General features: G+C 46.7%; 1 protein-coding gene across 2 annotated transcripts; it reads right to left on the reverse strand.

Moving 5' to 3' along the window:
• Window positions 1–5,568: 5,568 nt before the first annotated feature.
• On the reverse strand, window positions 5,569–21,606 carry LOC119967005 (histone H3.3A). 2 transcript variants are annotated; one of them, XM_038798992.1, is made up of 4 exons: window positions 21,402–21,606; window positions 13,010–13,165; window positions 10,769–10,922; window positions 5,569–5,830 (listed from the first exon to the last, which is right to left on the reverse strand). In XM_038798992.1, exons 2-4 carry the CDS (start codon window positions 13,135–13,137, stop codon window positions 5,702–5,704), a joined length of 411 nt encoding a protein of 136 aa, XP_038654920.1. In that variant the 5' UTR covers window positions 13,138–13,165; window positions 21,402–21,606; the 3' UTR covers window positions 5,569–5,701. The 2 variants fall into 2 exon arrangements, with proteins under 2 accessions (XP_038654920.1, XP_038654922.1); XM_038798994.1 differs by lacking the exon at window positions 21,402–21,606 and adding an exon at window positions 16,972–17,031.
• Between the last annotated feature and the right edge of the window lie 274 nt (window positions 21,607–21,880).

Below are 21,880 nucleotides of genomic sequence, written 5' to 3' on the forward strand. Positions count from 1 at the left end.
ATTCGCTTTCCTCATTATTCTCTGTACCTGTGTAATAACCTTTTGTGATTTAGGAACAAGATCACCCAGAGCTCTCAGAATCTCAGAGGTCTAAGAGCAGCATGGTGGCACAGTAGTTCGCAATGCTGCCTCATGGCGCCAAGGCCCCAGGTTCAATCCCAGCTCTGGGTCACTGTCCGTGTGGAGTTTGCACATTCTCCCCGTGTTTGCATGAGTTTTGCCCCCACAAGCCAAAAGATGTGCAGGGCAGGTGGATTGGCCACACTAAATTGCCCCTTAATTGGAAAAAAATTAATTGGATACGCTAAATTTATTTATAAAAATGAATCCCAGAGCTCTGTAATCTCTCACCATTTAGATAATGTACTATTTTTAAATTCTTCCTGCCAAAATGGACCATTTCACACTTCCCACATTATGCTCCACTTGTAAGAGCTTTGTCCACCCTATCTCTGTCCCTTTGTAGCCTCCTAATGACCTCTTCACAACTTACTTTCCTACCTATCTTTGTATCGTGAACATATTTAGCAACCATACCTTCAGTCTCTTCATCCGAGTCATTTATATAAATTGTGACAGCCTACGGTCCCAGCACTGATCCATGTGGCACATCACTCGTCACCCGCCAGCCAGGAAAAGACCCATTTAAGTCATGCCCAGGACATTGCTGTCGGTGTTCTTCAGGGTTGTGTCCCAGATCCAATCCTCTTCAGCTGCTTCATGAATGACCTCCCCTATTTCCCGAGTAACAATCGCACCACACAAATGTCAGGCAATGATCCCCTCCCCTTGTCACTAATTAGGGGCTGGTTTAGCTCACAAGGCTAAATCGCTGGCTTTTAAAGCAGACCAAGCAGGCCAGCAGCACAGTTCGATTCCCGTACCAGCCTCCCCGGACAGGCGCCGGATTGTGGCGACTAGGGGCTTTTCACAGTAACTTCATTGAAGCCTACTTGTGACAATAAGCGATTTTCATTTTCATTATCATCATCATTGAATCCCTCAATCATCAACATCTGACAGTTACCATTGACTGGAAACTTAAATCAAACAATAAACACTGAGAGGGGCGTTAATACCCCAGGGAAGAATAAAGAAAATATTAAAGAGACTGTAGGTGCGATCTAACCTAATTGCACCAGAGCCCTGCATCAAGCATGTTTAGCCGGGTGTTTATCGCAGGGACTCAGTTGTAACCCGGGGCCTCAGCGTGATCACAGGCCGCACTTAGTCCCGTTTCCTGCACAGAGGAGGTCCACTCACCTGAACTCCGCTGTGCAGGATGAGATGGGGGGGGGGGGGGGGGGGCACCATTTTTAAATGGCGCCTGATAGAAATCAGATTTTCTGGTTAGCTATAGATGAGGTATATAAAAGGTTGAAATAAGAAATCATTAAGAGTAATTGACTAAATCATATTAACCATGAGAATAAGAGAAGCTGACTAGCTGTGAATTAATCAGATAAAACTTAAAATGTTCATATTTTGCAAATTGTTGGAGAATGGCCAGAATCCAAGGCCAGTGACTGCATTGAAATTAAATGAAAGATGCCTTTCCAGGCCTGGACATGTCCGTTTCCATGGTAACAGTCAGTTAGGGTCAGAATTACTTTTTGAAAACTGTGTTAATCTAATTAATGTTAAATCCACGCAAACACGGGGAGAATGTGCAAACTCCACACGGACAGTGACCCAGAGCCGGGATCGAACCTGGGAGCTCGGTGCAGTGAGGCAGCAGTGCTAACCACTGTGCTACTGCACTGCCCATTTATCTCTTAAATTGACAGACACAGTTTGGTCGAATTGAATGGATTATAAATTAGTTAAAGCCAATCACAGCTGTAACGAGGGCGAAACTTTAAGATACTAATCTCCTTAAAAGATCAGTTGTTGGGATGAGAAAACTCATTCCGGAATCACTCTAACCTTTTTTCTGAAACCTATTCTGCTTGCTTTGCAAAATTACCATTTTCTTTTGTTTGAAATCACTCAGTCATTTTTGTTCTGTGCGTCTTGATTTGAAGAAATTACCAAGAAATATAATCGTATTTTGAATTCAACTATTGTATTTGCTAAAGACAATCGATCTGACTAGCTTGCTGCAGGACTAGTTGGAACTTTCAAAAATTTTGCACTGAAATTGAGTTTACCAGTAGACACTAAAAAGCTGACAAAGTTTCAAATAACTTTGCCAAAAAGTACAGTCTGGAATCTCTGTTATAACACATATCCAGGATTCCAAATAGATAGAGATCCATCAGGGCCCCGATCTCTCAACAAACCCCCTCTAACCGACGTGATCCCTGGACCCCCAACTCACTTATACGTGGGTCATCGGGGGCCACGTACCCCACCTCACATGGACAGAGCCGCCCCAGACCCAATCCCTGGCACAATGTCAGCTTGGCACCCTGGTGACACAGCCAGGGAGCAGGGGCCAAGTTGGCAACAGCAGTGGCAGTATGTCACCCTGCCTGGAGGATCTGCCGGCACTAGCTACTCACTCTCATATGCAGATTTGTCAAATACTGATTCCGCCCCATAAATCACCACATCTCGTAAATCTTGTGAGGCACAGCGATCTCTGGAAGATGCCCCTCCTGGAATCTACCAGCAGCGAAGCATCCCCATTCAGACAGGACAAGGCCGGTGGATTACTCCACCTCACACCCCCATTCGGGCAGGGTCTGTGGATCACTCCTCCTCGCACCCCCATTTGGGTGGGACCGGTGGATCCCTCCTCCTCGCACCCCCATTTGGGCAGGGCCTGTGGATTCCTCCCCCTCACACCCCCATTCGGGCAGGGCCTGTGGATCACTCCTGCTTGCACCCCCATTCGGGCGGGGCCAGTGGATCACTCCGCCTCGCATCCCCCATTTAAGTGGGGCCAGTGAATCCCTCCTCCTCGCACCCCCGTTTGGACGGAGTCGGTAGATCACACCACCGTTCAAGTGGGACCTGTAGGTCACTGCTCCTCACACCCCCGACCGGGCAGGGTCGGTAGATCGCTCCGGCTCGCACCCCCACTCAAGTGGGGTAGCACGGTAGCATTGTGGATAGCACAATTGCTTCACAGCTCCAGGGTCCTAGGTTCAATTCCGGCTTCGGTTACTGTCTGTGCGGAGTCTGCACATCCTCCCCGTGTGTGCGTGGGTTTCCTCCATTTGCTCCGGTTTCCTCCCACAGTCCAAAGATGTGCAGGCTAGGTGGATTGGCCATGATAAATTGCCCTTAGTATTGGGTGGGGTCACTGGGTTATGGGGATAGGGTGGTGTTGATATTGGGTAGGATGCTCTTTCCAAGAGCCGGTGCAGACTCAATGGGCCGAATGGCCTCCTTCTGCACTGTAAATTCTATGATGTGCGGTGTGATCCGTGGATCCCTCCATCTCTTGTCCCCGTTCGGACGGGGCGTGGCCCGTAGATCACTTCCTTTGTGTTGGTTGGGTAGATCACTCCACCTCCCTCCCAGTGCTCCTTTTAAATTGCACTTTTGACCCCACCCAGAGAAAATAATCTTTCCCAACTCCCTCTCAGGGGCAGTGGTAATGTCACTGAACAGGTAATCCAGAGACCCAGCACGATGCTCTGGGGTTAAGGGTTCAAACCACAGCACGGCAAATGGTGAAATGAATGACGACCAACTGAAACCCATCCGGCTCACTCACCCAGAAAGGAAATCTATCATCTCACCCAGTCTGGCCTATCTGACCCCAAACCCACAATGAGGTCGAGTTCAAGGGCAATAAGCTATAAATGTTGGATCCAGTAATGAATTTCTAAAATATCATCAAACTCTTCATCATTTCAAACCCAAAGCACCTCAACGACTGCTTTGCATCAAGTTATGCTGCAATAGGACAAATGATAGACATGGAAACATTTCTATGGATGGCTATTTAGCTCAGTTGGCCGGACAGCTGGTGATGCAGTGTGACCAGCAGCCGGCCCCTCGCCTGAGATGCAGTGACCCTCAGGTTAAATCACCAGCCAGCTCCCCCCTCTTTTTTTTTTTAAATTTAGAATGCCCAATTCATTTTTTCCAATTAAGGGGCAATTTAACATGGCCAGTCCACCGAGCCTGCACATCTTTTGGGTTGTGGGGGCGAAACCCACGTAGACACAGGGAGAATGTGCAAACTCCGTACGGACAGTGACCCAGAGCCGGAATCGAACCTGGGACCTCGGCGCCGTGAGGCAGCAGGGCTAACCCATTGTGCCTCCGTGCTGCCCCAGCTCCTCCCTCCAAGGGGAAAGCAGCCTACGGTCATCCGGGACTATGGCAATTTTATCTCGACCCAGCTATTATATCTCCCCTAGCAATAGCACATTGGAAGTGTAGTCTTCTGGCGATAACTGTACAAAACTCTCACAGATTCCTACTTCCTGATTTATAATAGAAAATACCTACATAAACATGCAAGTTCCTCCGGCATTGTGGGACAGAATTTTTACATTTTAGTCCCTGTTACCTAGAAACATCCAAGTTTTAAGGCAGGCAGCTGCTTGGGTCAGGAGGAAATGGCAATAACTATTCCATTTCAGGTACCTTTTTTAAAAAAAGAAACTGGTTGAACAGCAGTTCTCACTAAAGTTAACTCCTCACAGTTTGCACAGCATTATTGTGAATTGCTCAGGGTCGTGTTTGAATGATTGTCTTATCAATGAGCAGCTTGTTGATTTGAGGTTGATATTGCTGTGTTCAAGGTCCAAGGTCATCTGTTTGGGGAGCTTTACATGCTGATAGGCATGACCATATTCTTAGTTAATTGTGCCACCATGTCGTTGGCCAGGAGTGGGCCACTCGTGTCTGCATAAACATGCATGTTATACACAACAGGGAATATATAATAGGTTGTTTCTTTAAAATCCGACACATTATGTTTCAAATACTTTAATAGGAAAACCTTACTGGAAACAGCACAAGAGGACACACAAATATTTAAAAACAGTTACTAAATACACCAAAAACATCTCTTATAAAAAGTAAAGCAAACAATGGGATCTACTTTATGAAAAATATTAAATTTTATATTTCAGATCCGATAAGAAATTTAAGTTTGTACTATATAAAAAAGAACTCTCAAATGCTGATGGCATTTTTCAGAAATCAAAAATTGTTTTAAAATATTTTCAAAGCTGCGTTGTTGGAAAATAAAAGAAAAAATCAAATACATAAATCTGCCTGCTCTTTAATTTCACCTCTCCCTCCACACTGAAGATCCAGGCAAGAGTAAACGAGAACACCCAGATGTTGATTCACGATCCTTCCATCCCTTCTCCCCAGCACCCCCTCCTCATGTTTAAAACAGGTAGAATCTCAGGACCCCCCCAATCGATGGATATGTCCCACATCGCCCTCGCTTCCCCCCACAATAACCCACACCCCTCCCCAACATATCCCACTCTCCAACCCCCCCCCCCCCAATCATGCATGTGTCCTACACTCTCCCTTCCCCCGTCGTGTCCCACTCTCCTCTCTCCCCCCTCCCCATATCATCCACCCCACCCTCCTGAGGAAAAAAAATGATAAACAACCACTGACTACTACCAGATAGGAAGAATAGACTGATTTTAACTTATTCTTTTATTATTTTTGTGGGGGGCAGGAACGAGGTTAGGAGGTTGAAAAGTTGGGATTAAAAGGGGAAGATTTCAATGCTAGCTCCCCTCCCTGCCCCCTGCCCAAGGTAATAGGAGGTTTAAGCACGCTCCCCGCGGATGCGACGAGCTAGCTGGATGTCTTTTGGCATGATCGTCACGCGCTTGGCATGGATAGCGCACAGGTTGGTGTCCTCGAAGAGTCCCACCAGGTAGGCTTCACTTGCTTCCTGTGGGGGAGGTAGGGAGGGAAAATAAATCGTTAGTAACTAGCGTACAACACGAAGATTACAACCCCATCCAAACGATCTTCCCACTCTCCTGAAATACACACAGTCGTCAACATGCGAGAGCCTGGCCATTGAGCCCAACCAGCCAGTGTTTACCCTCCACAACACCACATGGTCCCAATCATATTCATCTGCCCAATTCCCATCTGAGTCCAATGAATCCATCCAATCTAATCTGGAATATTGATTACTCCTGCCTCACCACTGATGAAGATGTTTCTCCTAATGTTCCAAACATTTAATCTTGTATCTCTGGTCTCTCGCTGTTGGAACCAGTCTACTTCTATCTACGCTGTCCCAGCCTTTGATGATAAAATTTCAGCGCTATCACATTTCCTTTGACAGCACCTTCCAAACCTGCAACTCCGCCACCTAAGAGGACAAGGGCAGCAGATACATGGGAACATCACCACCTGCAAGCATCCGAGTGAATCTAGCATCAAACCCTCCCAATATCCTTTCCATATTATGAGGTCCAATGCTCAATGGGTTCAAGTTCTAGTTTCCATGTGGCCGGTACATCCCTGGCCAGATAGTGAGTCTTTTCATCCATGGGCCTTTGGACCACTTTCTCATGCCAATAGAAACAAACTTTTTTTTAAAATTTAGAATACCCAATTCATTTTTTGCAAATAAGAGGCAATTTAGCATGGCCAATCCACCTACCCTGCATATCTTTGGGATATGGGGGCAAAACCAACGCAAACACAGGGAGAAATGTGCAAACTCCACACGGACAGTGACCCAGAGCCGGGATCGAACCTGGGACCTTAGCGCTGTGAGGCAGCCACGCTAACCACTGCGCCACCCTGCTGCCCTCATTGAAACAAACTTGGCTGAACCTCCACATTCCTCATCCATCAAGAGTCAACCATCAAAACTGCTATGACTGTGCTCTTTATTGAAACGGTCCACGATTTCTCTTTTGTTGACATGCTCTGTACGTTCCTTTGCAAATTGTGGATGCTGCTGGCCGATTCATCCAGTTTTGGATGGAGTTCCCTTGAGCGAGGGAGCCTTTGCTCAAGGGAACTTCCTGAAAATGGAAGGCCCACTTACCCCATGATCACTACCTGACAATGACCACACGCGTCATACCGTCTACTGGCATTATGGTCGTATGTTTTTATGCCTGTTCAATTCTGGGCACCACACTTTAGGAAGGATGTCAAGGGCTTGGAGAGAATTCAGAGATTTACTGGAATGTTGCAAGCGATGAGGGACTTCAGTTACGAGGAAAGACTGGAAAAGTTAAAGTTGTTCTTCTTAGAAGGATAAGAGGAGATTGGATAGATGCATTCAAAAGGTTTTGATAAGAGTTATTAAAAAAAAAAAGAACTGGGGGCGGCACGGTGGCACAGTGATTAGCATTGCTGCCTACGGCGCTGAGGACCCGGGTTCGAATCCCGGCCCTGGGTCACTGTCTGTGAGGAGTTTGCACGTTCTCCCTGTGTCTGCGTGGGTTTCACCCCCACAACCCAAAGATGTGCAGGTTAGGTGGATTGGCCACGTTAAATTGCCCCTTAATTGGAAAAAATGAATTGGATATTCTAAATTAAAAAAAAAAGAACTGGGGAGCAGCACGGTGGCGCAGTGGGTTAGCCCTGCTGCCTCACGGCGCCGAGGTCCCAGGTTCGATCCCGGCTCTGGGTCACTGTCCGTGTGGAGTTTGCACATTCTCCCCGTGTTTGCATGGGTTTCGCCCCACAACCCAAAGATGTGCAGGGTAGGTGGACTGGCTTCACTAAATTGCCTCTTAATTGGAAATAATGAATTGGGTATTCTAAATTTATAAACACAAAAGAACCGGGGAAATACTTGAAGAGAAAGATATTATAGGGCTATCAGGAAAGAGCAAAGAAGTGGGATTGACTGGATAGCCGTATCAATTAGCCAACACAGGCATGATGGGCTGAATGGTCCCCTTCTGCACTGTATCATTCTATCTCCCACTTGGATCCAACTTCAGCCCCATCAATTGGAAGACCTCAAATCAAACCTAAATCTGGTGGTTCTGCACAATCTTGGCAGCCCGTTCAAACTCATCTTAAACCCTTCTCTGTATCGGAGTTTCAAGAGTGGAAATACTGTATTAGACAAATTGCCATTATGATGCATCAATTTGTTGTGCGATTTATATTCAAGAGTATAAAAGGGAGGAACTATTATAAAACATGCAGCGGGGTCATTAACAGGTCTGTGCTCATGAACAGATTTAATAGCAATGGGAAATCACTCTTCTGTTGTAAACCACTAACTCAGAAAAGGTGTTTTCTCTCAGTCGCCTCCCACCATCCACTGAACAATCATTGACTAGGCCCAGAGGCCTTGGTATAAACCAGGGATCAGTCCACAGCGATATTCAGTATCTTATGGGAGATGTAGGCCATTCAGCCCCTCGAGTCTGTTCCATCATTCATTAAGATTGTGACGGAATTTTGCTTCTACTCCACTTACCCATCCTATCCTTGGGTTCCCATTGTTCCAAACATCTATCAATCCCAGTCTTGTACACAATCATCGAGCATCCAGACTGGCTGCAATGGTTCTGACGGATTGGAGGGTATCGAATGTAACCCTGCTGTTCAGAAAGGGAGGTGGAGAGACAGCAGGGAACTATAGACCAGTCAGCCTAACGGCAGTAGTAGGGAAGTTGTAGGAGTCCATTATCAAGGATTTCATAGCACAGCATTTGGAAAGCAGTGGGGCAATCAGACAAAGTCAGCATGGATTTCCAAAAGGGAAATCATGCTCGACGTATGTACTAGAATTCTTTGAAGAAGTAACCAGTAGAGTTGACCCTCGTCGAACAAAATAAAAATTTATCAATCTCAGCTGCAGAGTTTTCCATTTGGCTCCCAGCCGTAGCAGTTTTCTGGAAATGGTTCAAAATGTCTACTGCTCTTTATTTGAGAAGTGCTATCTTAAATGATATCATCCTGGAACCCCTCCAAACATTGTTCTGGACTACTGCCAATAAGTATTTGCCAGGACACTGGGAAGAATGGCCCTACTATCCTTCCAACAAGTACCATGGGATCTTTTACATCCACTTGAGTAAGGTTTATTTCAATGTCTGGTCTGAAAGACAACATCGCAGCACTGGACCGGGAAATTAATGGGATTGAAGGCAGACAAATTTCCAGGGCCTGATAATCTGCATCCCAGAGTACTTGAGGAAGTGGCTCTAGAATTGGTAGATCCATTGGTGTCATTTTCCAAAATTCTTTGGTCTCTGGAATGGTTCCTACAGATTGGAGGGGAGCGAATGTAACCCCACTATTCAGAAAGGGAGGTGGAGAGACAGCAGGGAACTATAGGCCAGTGAGCCTAACGTCGGTAGTAAGGAAGTTGTAGAAGTCCATTATCAAGGATTTCATAGCACAGCATTTGGAAAGCAGTGGTATAATCAGTCAAAGTTAACATGGATTTATGAAAGTAAAATCATGCTCGACAAATCTACTGGAATTCTTTGAAGAAGTAACCAATAGAGTTGACCAGGAAGAACCGGTGGATGCGGTTTATTGAGACTTTCAGAAGGCTTTCGACAAGGTCTCGCATAGCAGAGTAGTATGTAAAGTTAAAGTGCATGGGGTTACGGGTAGTGTCTTGAGATGGATAGAAAGCTGGTTAGCTGACAGGAAGCAAAATGTTGGTTAAATGAGTCTTTTTCTGACTGACAATCAGTGACTAGTGGGGTACTGCAGGGATCTGTGCTAGGACCCCTACTGTTCACGTTATATATTAATGATTTGGATGAGATATATGTACTACCTCCAAATTTTGCAGATGATACAAAGTTGGGTGGGAGGGTGAGCTGTGAGGAGGATGCAGAGATGCTTCAGCAGGATTTGGGCAGGCTGTGGGAGTGGGCATATGCACGGCAGATGCAGTATAATGTGGGTAAACGTGAAGTTTGGTATCCGTTTTGGTAGCAAAATAGGACAGGACGGGTGTAATAGAACGAGCATAAATTGAGAGGTGGATACTCAGCGAGACCTTGGTGTCCTCGTGCATCAGTCACTGAGAGTAAGTGCACAGTAACACAGGCAGTAAAGAAGGCAAATGGTCTGTTAGCCTTTTTAGCGAGAGGATTTGAGTATAGGAATTGGGATGTTTTACTGCAATTGTATAGGGCATTGGTGAGGCTACACCTGCAGTATTGTGTGCAGTTTTGGTGTCCTTATCTGAGGAAGGATGTTCTTGCTATGGAGGGAGAGCAGTGAAGGTTTACCAGGCTGATTCTTGGGATGGCGGGACTGTCATATGAGAAGAGACTAAGTCGGTTAGGATTATAGTCATTGGCGTTTAGAAGAGTGAGAGGGAATCTTATAGAACGAGTAAATTTCTAACCTGATTAGACTGGGTAGTTCAGAAAGAATGTTCCCGATGGTGGGGGAGCCCAGAACTAGGGGTCATAGTTTGAGGAAAAGGGGTAAACCTTGGAAAAATGTCTTCACCCAGAGAGTGATGAATCTGTGGAATTCAATGCCACAGAAATTAGTTGAAGCCAAAGGAATTAGATATAGTTCTTGGGTCTAAAAGGGCCAAATGGCCTCCTCTTACTTCTATTTTCTCTCTATGTTTCTATCTATCAGCCTAAATTACGTGCTAAAGTCTGTGGAGTGGGAATTGAACCCCCGGTACTGTGAATGCAACCCACTGGCCATGGGCGTCACTCACAATATACTGTGGATGAGGACAATGTCAGGCCTGAATACAATTCCTCCTGGTTAAATACTCAACACAAAGGATCACTTGTGAAGAATAGCATTGGGCAACGGTTACAGACCTTCTTGACCCGCAACCCTTTCCACCCCCTTCGGCCACGCAAGGAGCTACTTCAAGGAGGGAGAACACACTGGAGAAATAAATCACCTGCAAGGCGCCAATGGCAGCACTTTGAAAGCGCAAGTCGGTCTTGAAGTCCTGAGCAATTTCACGGACGAGGCGCTGGAAGGGAAGCTTGCGGATCAGAAGCTCAGTAGACTTCTGGTAGCGTCTGATTTCTCGGAGGGCCACAGTACCTGGGCTGGGAGGGAACGGGTTAGGCAGGTTAAATCAGTGGGTTCCAGCAACAGATGCCAGTCATAATTCATTAAAAGTGCACGTGAGCCAAACACAAAAATAAACCCCACACTTGTTGATTTCCTTTTTGAAAGAATCAGATCGAGAGATTGAATGAAGGATATGGTGGGACACCTTGTCCACACATGGGAAAACAGCCCTTCGTGTCCCATTCCAAAGTTTGAGCTTCATTCATCTGGCATGGCAGGGTTTACACAGCAAGTTGTGATTATGTAATTCACTGTCTGACGGTGAGAGCAGATTGAGTTAAACTTTGAATAGGGAATCGGATGGATAATCAAAGAGGAAAACCGTGCAGGGCTATTACAAACAATTGGTTAGCTCATTAAACGATCTGCTTCGTAGGTCCAGCAGGAGGCATGGTCGCAGTGGTTAGCACTGTTGCTTCACAGCTCCAGGGTCCCAGGTTCAATTCCCGGCTTGGGTCACTGTCTATGTGGAGTCTGCACGTTCTCCCTGTGTCTGCGTGGGTTTCCTCCGGGTGCTCCAGTTTCCCCCCCCCACAGTCCAAAGATGTGCAGGTTAGGTGGAGTGGCCATGCTAAATTGCCCTTAGTGTCCAAAAAGGTTAGGTGGGGGTTACTGGGTTACGGTGGAGGGTGTGTGGACTTGGGTAGGGTGCTCTTACCAAAGGCCGGTGCAGACTCGATGGGCCGAATGGCCTTCAGCATTGTAAATTCCATGATTCTATTCATTGGCACATATCCCACAATGAAGAAAGCAAACTCTCAAATTATCAATAGTGTTGCTAAGCACCACCCTCTCCCCACCAACCCAAATAGCTCCATCTTGACTTTGATGTGGAGAACCATTTCTGATCATAAAGCGTTTCCTTTAGAATCATAGAATTTACATTTAACTTGTCACTTTTTGAAAAATTTAGTCATGGTGTCTACCTCGGCCAGTATTTATTCCCCACTCTAAATGGCCACACTAAGTGGTGGTGAGCTTCCTTCTTGAATTTCTGCTATCCATGTGGGGTAGGTACACCCACAGTGCTGTTAGGGAGGGAGTTCCAGGATGTTGCCCCAGTGACAGTGAAGGAGTGACGATATATTTCCAAGTCAGGGTGGTGAGTGACTTGGGATGGGAACCTCCAGGTAGTGGGGTTCCCAGGAATCAGCTGCTCTTGTCCTTCTAGATGGTAGTTGGCGTGGGTTTGGAAGGTGTGGCCTAAGGAATCTGGTAGATGGTACAAGCAGCTGCCACTGTTCATTGGTAGTGGAGGGTTTGAATGCTTGTGGAAGGGGCCCCAATCAATTGGGTTGCTTTGTCCTGGATGGTGTCGAGCTTCTTGAGTGTTGTTGAAGCTGCACTCATCCAGGCAAATGGAGAGTATTTCATCACACTCCTGACTTGTGCCTTGTAGATAGTGGACAGGCTTTGGAGAATCAGGAGGTGAATTACTTGTCGTTGGAGTCCTAGCCCTTGACCTGCCCTGGTGGTCACAGTATTAACATGGCTAGTCCAGTTCAGTTTCTGGTCAATGGTAACCCCCAGGATGTTGATTGTGGGGGATTCAGCGATGGTAATGCCACTGAATGTCAAGGGACAATGATTTCTTCCTCTCTTGTTGGAGATGGTCATTGCCTGGCACTTATGTGGCACGAATGTAACTTGCCACTTGTCAGCCCAAGCCTGGATATTGTCCAGGTCTTGCTGCATTTGGACATGGACTGCTTCATTATCGGAGGAGTCACGAATGGTGCTGAACATTGTGCAGGCATCCGCAAACATCCCCACTTTTGACCTTATGTTGGAAGGAAGGGCTCCAGAGACCTGGGAGGTCAGACCGCAGGTCACTGGCCAACCTTGAGCAGCAGTCACCAAGCTCTGCTCTGGCCAGGGGAAGGTTGGGATTGGCAGTCATGCTGTTTGATTGGCCTCTCTCTATCGAATACCCCAACCAGACCACAGGGGAAAGGTGGTGGGGGCAGAGAAATCTGCATGAACCGACTATATAGTACACCGCACAATCTGCTCAAGCCCAGGACTAAGGGCTAAGCTCCAGGCACCCAGTTCAGCCACTAACCGGTAACGATGAGGCTTCTTCACACCGCCAGTGGACGGTGCGCTCTTACGGGCAGCTTTTGTTGCCAGCTGTTTCCTTGGTGCTTTGCCACCAGTAGATTTACGGGCAGTTTGCTTGGTACGAGCCATCTTCCTTCCTTCCGAGTTGTTCTAGGGCCTGAAATACAAACAGGAGAAAAGGTCATTCCAAGGTACCTCTGCACGCCTGCAAGAGCAACATGCAAAATCCAGATCATCAGTGTCCCAAAATTCAGCACAATGGCGCAGTGGTTAGCACTGACAGCGCTGAGGACCAGGGTTCCATCCAGGTCCCAGGTCACTGTCCGTGCAAGGTAGGTGGATTGGCCACGCTAAATTGCTCCTTAATTGAGAAAAAAAGAATTGGGTACTCTAATTTTTTTTTTAATTAGTGTGCCAAATGCAGTGGCAATTTAATTTTCAATGCAGCCATTATCATTCGGTGTATCTCAATTAATTTTTGATCGAAATAGTGAACCATGTTGGTGTGGGATTTATGTAGCACTGCTGCCTCACAGTACCAAAGACCCGGGTTCGATTCCGGCCTCGGTGACTGTGTGGAATGTGCACGTTTCTCCGTGGGATTCCTCCAGCTGCTCCGGTTTCCTCCCACAGTCCAAAGATGTGCAGGCTAAGTTATGGGGTGTCCAGAGATAAGGCGGGGAAAAGAGGGCCTAGTCGGGTGCTCATCGAGAGGATGGTTGCAGATGTGATGGGCTCAATGGCCTCCTTCTGCACTGTAGGGATTCTATGGCTAGAGTTACAGAGAGCGGACGAGCAAGAGCCTTGTCCAAGGACATCTCTCCTCTAAGTCAGGGCACCCGAGCACAGGAGCCTGCTGAGCAAAGTTGCCAATAGAGAACTTTGAGCTTGATTTCTGTCACTGAACATTGCCGCCAGATTGCGAAGGAAAACTTCGACAGCAAGGTCTCTTTGAAAGGAAAATTCATACAAACAGCAAGATCTCACAAAGTAAACGAACAGGTATTAAGCCCCGTCTTAGAATTCAGATGGCTTTGCATAAACTAAGTGAACCTTGACCTCACAATTAACTAATCAGTCATTAGAAGTGCCTCCAAGGACAACTCGGTGATGACATCAGATTATCCCCTGGTGACAAAACTGTCCTTCAGTAAAGCTCCTTACATCCAGCAGGATGCTTATCAGGGGCTTATTCAGCTCAACGTATTGCAGACCACATGAACTGGAGGATATTTCGAAGGGGGGGGTGGGGGGGGAAAAGAATTGCAGGGTTATGGGAAGAGAACATGGGAGTGGCTTTAATTGATGATGGTGCCACTGAAGAGCTAGCACAGGCAGGGATGGGCTGAATAGAATCACACTGTCGACATCAACACCCTCCCGATCCTGTCAGGCAACTGGACCATAGGCAATAGCCTCAGAGTCGTACTCAGCCGATTCCACAGCTGCCTAGGCGCACCAAACCCAACCGCAGCATTGAATGCAAGCACTCATCACAGCTGAAACTCAAGCATCGATGAACAAAAACAAAAGCACAGGTCGACACACATCACAGAGCAAAACAAAAAGTCGCATTCTAAACGCACCCCTGGAGGCTGAAATTTGCATAAAGCTTCCAACAACGACAGGCTGCATTTGTATAGCACCTGTAACCTGTGCAACATCCCCAAAGGATCACCATCAAACAAAACTGGATACAGAGGAACACCACAAGGAGATATCAGAAGTTAGGCTTTAAATGAACATCTTAAATGGGAAGAGGGAGAGACAGAGAATTCCCAGGAGGGAATTCTCGAGTTTCAGGCATATCCTAGAATATCCAGTGCAGGAGACCATTCGGCCCATCAGGTCTTGGAAAGAACACCCCACTTAAGCCCACACCTCCACTCTATCCTCATAACCCAGTGACCCCACCTAACCTTTTTGGATACCAAGAGCAATTTAGCGTGGCCAATCCACCTAACCTGCGCATCTTTGGACTGGGAGGAAACTGGAGCACCCGGAGGAAACCCACCCAGACACGGGGAGAACGTAGCAGACTCCCCACAGATAGTGACCCAAGCCGGGAATCGAACCGAGGACCCTGGAGCTGTGAAGCAACTGTGCTAACTAACCACTGTGCTACCGTGCTGCCCATATGTGAAGGTATGGCTGCCAATGGAACGATTGGAGGACGAGTAAGAGTTCTTGGCGGGCTCTGGGGATTACAGGTAGAGAGGGGAACGGCCTTAGAAGAATTTGAAAGCCAGGATTTTTTTTAAAACATTTCCTCCCAACACATTTATGACTTGTCATTAAGTCTTCGTTTCCATACGGATTAGCTGGGGGTGACGCGATGGGGGTAATGTCACTGGACTAATCCAGAGATTCAGCCAGCTGCCGGGATTTAGAACAAGAAGCTAGTCTCAGTGACCATCGATTGTCGTAAAAACACACCATATTTACCAATGTCCTCTTTAGTGAAGGAAACCTGCCAAACCTACCCAGTCTGGCCTACATGTGACTCCAGACCACACCCATGCGGCTCTTAACTACCTTCTGAAATGGCCTTGAAAGCCCCTCACCCAATCCCAGGAAGAAAAACAGTTCCATGCATTCAATTTCATTTCACGCCAACCTTTCTAAGCGCATAAATTGTGTTCACAGGTCGAGGAAGTTTTGGTTTTAATACCTTATCTGAAAGACAGGTGGCGCTCTCTCAATATTGCACTGGAGCAACCCCAAGTCAGGGTTTCCCCAAACTAGGGTCTCCAGGAGGTCTGCAGAGCGGGCAGCCACCACGTGACCAGTAAGCGGGCAGCCACCACGTGACCAGTAAGCGGGCAGCCACCATGTGACCAGTAAACGCTGCTTTGAAGGCGCAAAATTTTAAAAGAATTAGTCAGCTTGCCACCAGCATCCAATGTTCCCAAATGCCTTGCCCTGATTGGCCCATTTAATTTATTCCACTGTGCTGTTGCTGGGCAGAATAGTCCATGGCCAACAGAGAGGCCGAGGCGAGGCAGGAGCCAACTTGGCCAGCAGCTTGGGGGGGGGGGCTGCACCCAGCTTATTGCCAGCGGCGGAGCCTCGAAAAGGAGCTGGTGGGAAGAGTTAAGAGAGAGTGTGCGCGCGCCAAGTGTGTATAGTGTGTGAGTGAGATGTGTGTATGAGGGTGAGAGGGAGGGGGCTAGGAAAAGTAGAATTAGACAAAACATTTTGATGGGGGGAAAAGGGCTTCTCTCCCTTCAGGGCTCGAAAGGCAAATACATAAAGTGCTCCAAAATAAACCAAACCGGGGCAGCACGGTGGCGCAGTGGTTAGCATTGCTGCCTCACGGCGCCGAGGTCCCAGGTTCAATCCCGGCTCTGGGTCACTGTCCGTGTGGAGTTTGCACATTCTCCCCGTGTTTGCGTGGGTTTCGCCCCCACAACCCAAAGATGTGCAGAGTAGGTGGATTGGCCACACTAAATTGCCCCTTAATTGGAAAACATGAATTGGGTACTCTAAAAAATTTTTTTTTTTTTTTTTTTAAATAAATAAACCAAACCAGACAACGGAGATCCCAGGCAAGATCCTTAACTTTAGAGAAGCACGGTGGTGCAGTGGTAGCACTACAGTCTCACGGCGCCAAGGTCCCAGGTTCGATCCTGGCTCTGAGTTTGCACGAGTTTCGCCCCACAACCCAAAGATGTGCAAGGTTGGCCACGCTAAATTGCCCCTTAATTGGAAAAAATGAATTGGGTACACTATATTTATATTTTTTTAAATCCTTGACATGTACAGAGTGCTGCTCGGATGGGACCCCTCGCGATATGGTTGCCAAATGCCTCCTGCTGGCTGCGTGAACTTCAGACGGCCAGCAAATAAAAATAGCCTCGTCCCTCACCCCCGCAAGTGTGAGTCAAATGGCCTACCAGCAGCATCCATGTTAACACCCAATTAGTGATGGAGATAGTCATCATAAAATTACACTCTACTCACCCAACTATTCACCAATACTCAGCTTAGATTCTGCCAGAACCACCCGGCTCCAGACATCATTAATCTGGACACGGACACAAGAGGAGAGGAGAGATTTAGCTACCCTCCTCAACCCAGGGAAAATTCCCCTGTCACTGGAGTCGAACACTGACTCAAGAAGAAGATAGACAGCCCGAGCATATCGCTGCAGGAGTAGCTCAGGACAGTGTTTTCACCATTTGGCCATTTCAATGATCTGCCCTATGTCTGCGATCAGGCTGTTTGCTGTGCAGCATTCAACTCAATTCACATCATTTCCAATATTGAAGCAGCCCATTAATAATAACAGATCCTGGTCAACATCTTAACACACGTGGCCTTTCAAACCCCACAGATCCCCATTTAGAATAAAGAACAAAGATAAGTACAGCACAGGAACAGGCCCTTCGGCCCTTCAAGCCTGTGCCGACCATGCTGCCCATCTAAACTAAAATCTTCTGCACTTCCTAGGTCCGTATCCATCTATTCCCATCCTATTCATGTATTTGTCAAGATGCCCCTTAAATGTCACTATCGTCCATGCTTCCACCACCTCCTCCGGCAGCGAGTTCCAGGCACCCACTACCCTCTGTGTAAAAAACTTACCTCATACATCTACTCGAAACTTTGCCCCTCGCACCTTAAACCTATGCCCCCTAGTAATTGACCCCTCTACCCTGGGGAAAAGCCTCTGACTATCCACTCTGTATATGCTCCTCATAATTTTGTAGACCTCTATCAGGTCGCCCCTCAACCTCCGTCGTTCCAGTGAGAACAAACCGAGTTTATTCAACTGCTCCTCATAACTAATGCCCTCCATACCAGGCAACATCCTGGTAGATCTCTTCTGCACCCTCACTAAAGCCTCCACATCCTTCTGGTAGTGTGGCAACCAGAATTGAACACTATACTCCAAGTGTGGCCTAACTAAGGTTCTATACAGCCGCAACATGACTCGCCAATTCTTATACTCAATGTCCCGGCCAATGAAGGCAAGCATGCCGTATGCCTTCTTGACTACCTTCTCCACCCACGTTGCCCCTTTCAGTGACCTGTGGACCTGTACACCCAGATCTCGCAGACTGTCAATACTCTTGAGCGTTCTACCATTCACTATATATTCCCTACCTGCATTAGACCTTCCAAAATGCATTACCTCACATTTGTCCGGATTAAACTCCATCTGCCATGTCTCCACCCAAGTCTCCAAACGATCTAAATCCTGCTGTATCCTCTGACAGTCCTCATCGCTATCTGCAATTCCACCAACCTTTGTGTCGTCCGCAAACTTACTAATCAGAGCAGTTACATTTTCCTCCAAATCATTTATATATACTACGAACAGCAAAGGTCCCAGCACTGATCCCTGCGGAACACCATTAGTCACAGCCCTCCAATCAGAAAAGCACCCTTCCATTGCGTCCCTCTGCCTTCTATGACCTAGCCAGTTCTGTATCCACCTTGCCAGCTCACCCCTGATCCCGTGTGACTTCATCTTTAACATTATAATTTAACATTATATTCTGCAGTCTCTCATTCCTACCCTATGTACGGTATGCATTGTTTGTATAGCATGCAAGAAACAATACTATTCATTGTATACCAATACATATGACAATAATAAATCAAATCAAAAACATTTCCTGAATCTGCACAGAACAGTTTAAAGAAACAATGGAATATTAGAGGTGGAGCAATGGAGAAAACAAACATTAGAAACAGAAAAAGCCAGAAAAACTCAGGTCTGGCAGCACTGCGAAGACAGAAACAGAGTTAACATTTCAAATCCAGTGTAACGCTTCATACCTGTTCTTCTTTCTTAACGGATGGAGTTTTTACAGCATTTTCTGGTTTTGTTTCAGATTTCCTGAAACTGCAGTATTTCATTTTTTTTAAATGAGTCTGCATTAGTCACAATGGGGGAGGAGTTTTTAAAAAATAAATTGAGTACCCAATTCTTTTCTTCCCAATTAGGGGGCAATTAGGGACGGGCAACAAATGCTGGCCCAGCCAATTAGGGGGGGTGGGGGTGACCCACACAGACACGGGGAGCTTTGAAGGGTCATCTGGACTTGAAACTTTAGCTCTTTTCTCTCCCTACAGATGCTGCCAGACCTGCGGAGATTTTCCAGCATTTTCTCTTTTTTTTAAAAATAAATTTAGAGTACACAATTCATTTTTTTCCAATTAGGGGGCAATTTAGCGTAGCCAATCCACCAAGTCTGCACATCTTTTGAGTTGTGGGGGCGAAACCCACGCAAACCCGGGGAGAACGTGCAAACTCCACACGGGCAGTGACCCAGAGTCGGGATTGAACCTGGGACCTCGGCGCCGTGAGATAGCAGTGCTAACCCACTGCGCCATCGTGCTGCCCCCAGCATTTTCTCTTTGGTTTCAGACACGGGCAGAATTTTGCCCCCACAACTCAAAAGATGTGCAGACTTGGTGGATTGGCCACGCTAAATTGCCCCCCAATTGGAAAAAATGGATTGGGTACTCTAAATTTTTTTTTTTTTTTTTTTTTAAAAGAGAAAATGCTGGAAAATCTCCGCAGGGCAGAATGTGCAAACTCCACGTGGAAAGTGGCCCAGGACCAGGATCGAACTCGGATCCTCAGCGCTGTGAGGCAGCAGTGCTAACCACTGCACTATAACTTACATTTATATAACACCTTTGATATAGTAAAACAACCCAAGGCATTTCATTGCAACCTAGCCAGACAGAAATCTGACACCGAGCTACATGAGAAGTTCAGGTGACTAAAAAGCTTGATCACTTTTAAGGAGCATCACATGAAGGGGGGTGGTGATGAACATAGGATATAGGGGCAGAGATATCATTGAATTCCTACAGTGCAAAAGGCCATTCGGCCCCTCGAGCCCCCTCTGCCATTCGATAAGATCACGACTGATCTGTTTGTTTCCAGTTCCACATTCCCCAGTTACCCCCAATAATCTTCAATTCCCTCACCTAACAATCTACCTCTGCTTTGAAAATATTCAGTGATTCCCCACTTCCACCACCTCTTTGGAGGTAGAGAGTTGAAAGGTCGCACAACCTTGAAGAGAGGGGCGGCACGGTGACACAGTGATTAGCACTGCTGCCTGACGGCGCCGAGGACCCGGGTTCGAATCCTAGCCCCGGCCCACTGTCCGTGCGGAGTTTGCGCATTCTCCCCGTGTCTGTGTGGATATCACCCCCACAACCCAAAGATGTGCAGGGTAGGTGGATTGGCCACGTTAAATTGCCCCTTAATTGGAGAAAAATAACTGGATACTCAAAATAAAAAAACAAGAGAAAAATTCCAAACCCTGGGGGAAGCGAGCAACAACACTGCGTTGTCAATCTTGTTTTTAAAATGTGCTTTTTGAAACTTTGGGCAAAAAAAAAAGCAATTTGTTTCCTTGTTCAGGAGGAAGGTGCTACTGTTTGTAAATAGGAGCCACTTGTGCTGGTGACTAATATTGAGAGGAAGGCAGGCTGAGCTGTTGACGTACCGTTCAAATCACTCTTTTCCCATCTTCCCCCAATTAGATGGGAAACATGACATTCAAATGGCAGAATTGCCAGGCAGAACCAACTGAAAACAAAAAAACAATAGGCAAACTTTTCCCTCAGGTGCACATTGAGGGAAGCTTCTGAAAACAGGTAGTTTGCTCTAACAGAACTCCAGCCCAGGCAAGAGGCTCAAAATCTCATTTCCTGACAGGAATTTATTTTTTTCCCTCCCAAAAAAAAACAAAATCCAAATTGATCCTGCCAAAAAAAAACATAACTAAACTCTTCCCTCCCCTCCCCCGCCTTGACTAAGTGAAGAATTCGAAATCAAAACCTATTTTTAAAATGGGCGATAGAAGAGGAAAGATCAGCCAGAACAAAGATGGTGAAGCGTTGCAACAGCTGGGGGCGAAGGGACTGAAGCATTATATTTTTAAAAATAAATAAATGCAGCGTGTCCCGCTTTGCATTTTATTTTTTAGATGTGGGGGAGGGGGGAAGTAAAACTTTTTTTTTCCAAAAAACGAATTTGCTTCCAACCCTGGAGGCAGAAAAACATTTTTTTTTCCCCGGATACAAGAATCCCAATTCGGCTTACTCGACGGGGTGAACCCCGATCAGCAAAAATAAAATAAGGATTAGTAAGAGGGCAGATAAAACAAAATTTCAAGGGACAGATACACAAAACCAAGAGAGCGAACGAGGCAGAAATGGAACGTTGACCCGGGAGCTCGCGCCAATTTGCTACAATGTTGCTGCCACAAAATGGATACCTTAAAGTTTGTTACAGCAGCTCCAGCCTTCACAAAGAGCTGGATACAAAGTCAATGCACAACAGAAAGGGGAAAGAGAGGGGAATACTTTGTACAACATTTCCCACAAGTTGCCACCTCACGCAAAGCGCTGCCACTTACCTGTCCTTTATCTGTTGTCTTTTTTTTCTCTCTCTCCTCCCTGCCTGGTTCCTTCTCCCCCCGCGCGAGCCTCTGGCAATTTTTGTTTCCTCCTCTATATAATTTTAGATTCCCCCTCTCGCTACAAAAACACAATTGAAGAACATGGCTGACTGAGGCCTTCCCATGAGCTCTCGCGCCCCGGGCCTGTCCCTCACATAAACACACACATATTCCCCACCCACTGCAATGAAAGCAATGCACGACTCACACAATCGGAGCAGGACGAAGTGATGGAAAGTGGAGAGGAATTTAAACCTCCTTCGACGTCTGCTCCCACCTAAACCATGCAACTAATGTCAATTGATAGGTTCCTCTCCACCCTCCCCTCCCCATTTGTGTGGCAAATGACAAAAAATAATGCACAGATTCAATTTTATTTTGTTGACAGTGACAACTTCTAGCAACCTGATCGCGCACCCACCTCATCTTTTCTCTCC

This window comes from Scyliorhinus canicula, chromosome 6 (genome assembly GCF_902713615.1).
Source record: "Scyliorhinus canicula chromosome 6, sScyCan1.1, whole genome shotgun sequence".
Taxonomy (NCBI): domain Eukaryota; kingdom Metazoa; phylum Chordata; class Chondrichthyes; order Carcharhiniformes; family Scyliorhinidae; genus Scyliorhinus; species Scyliorhinus canicula.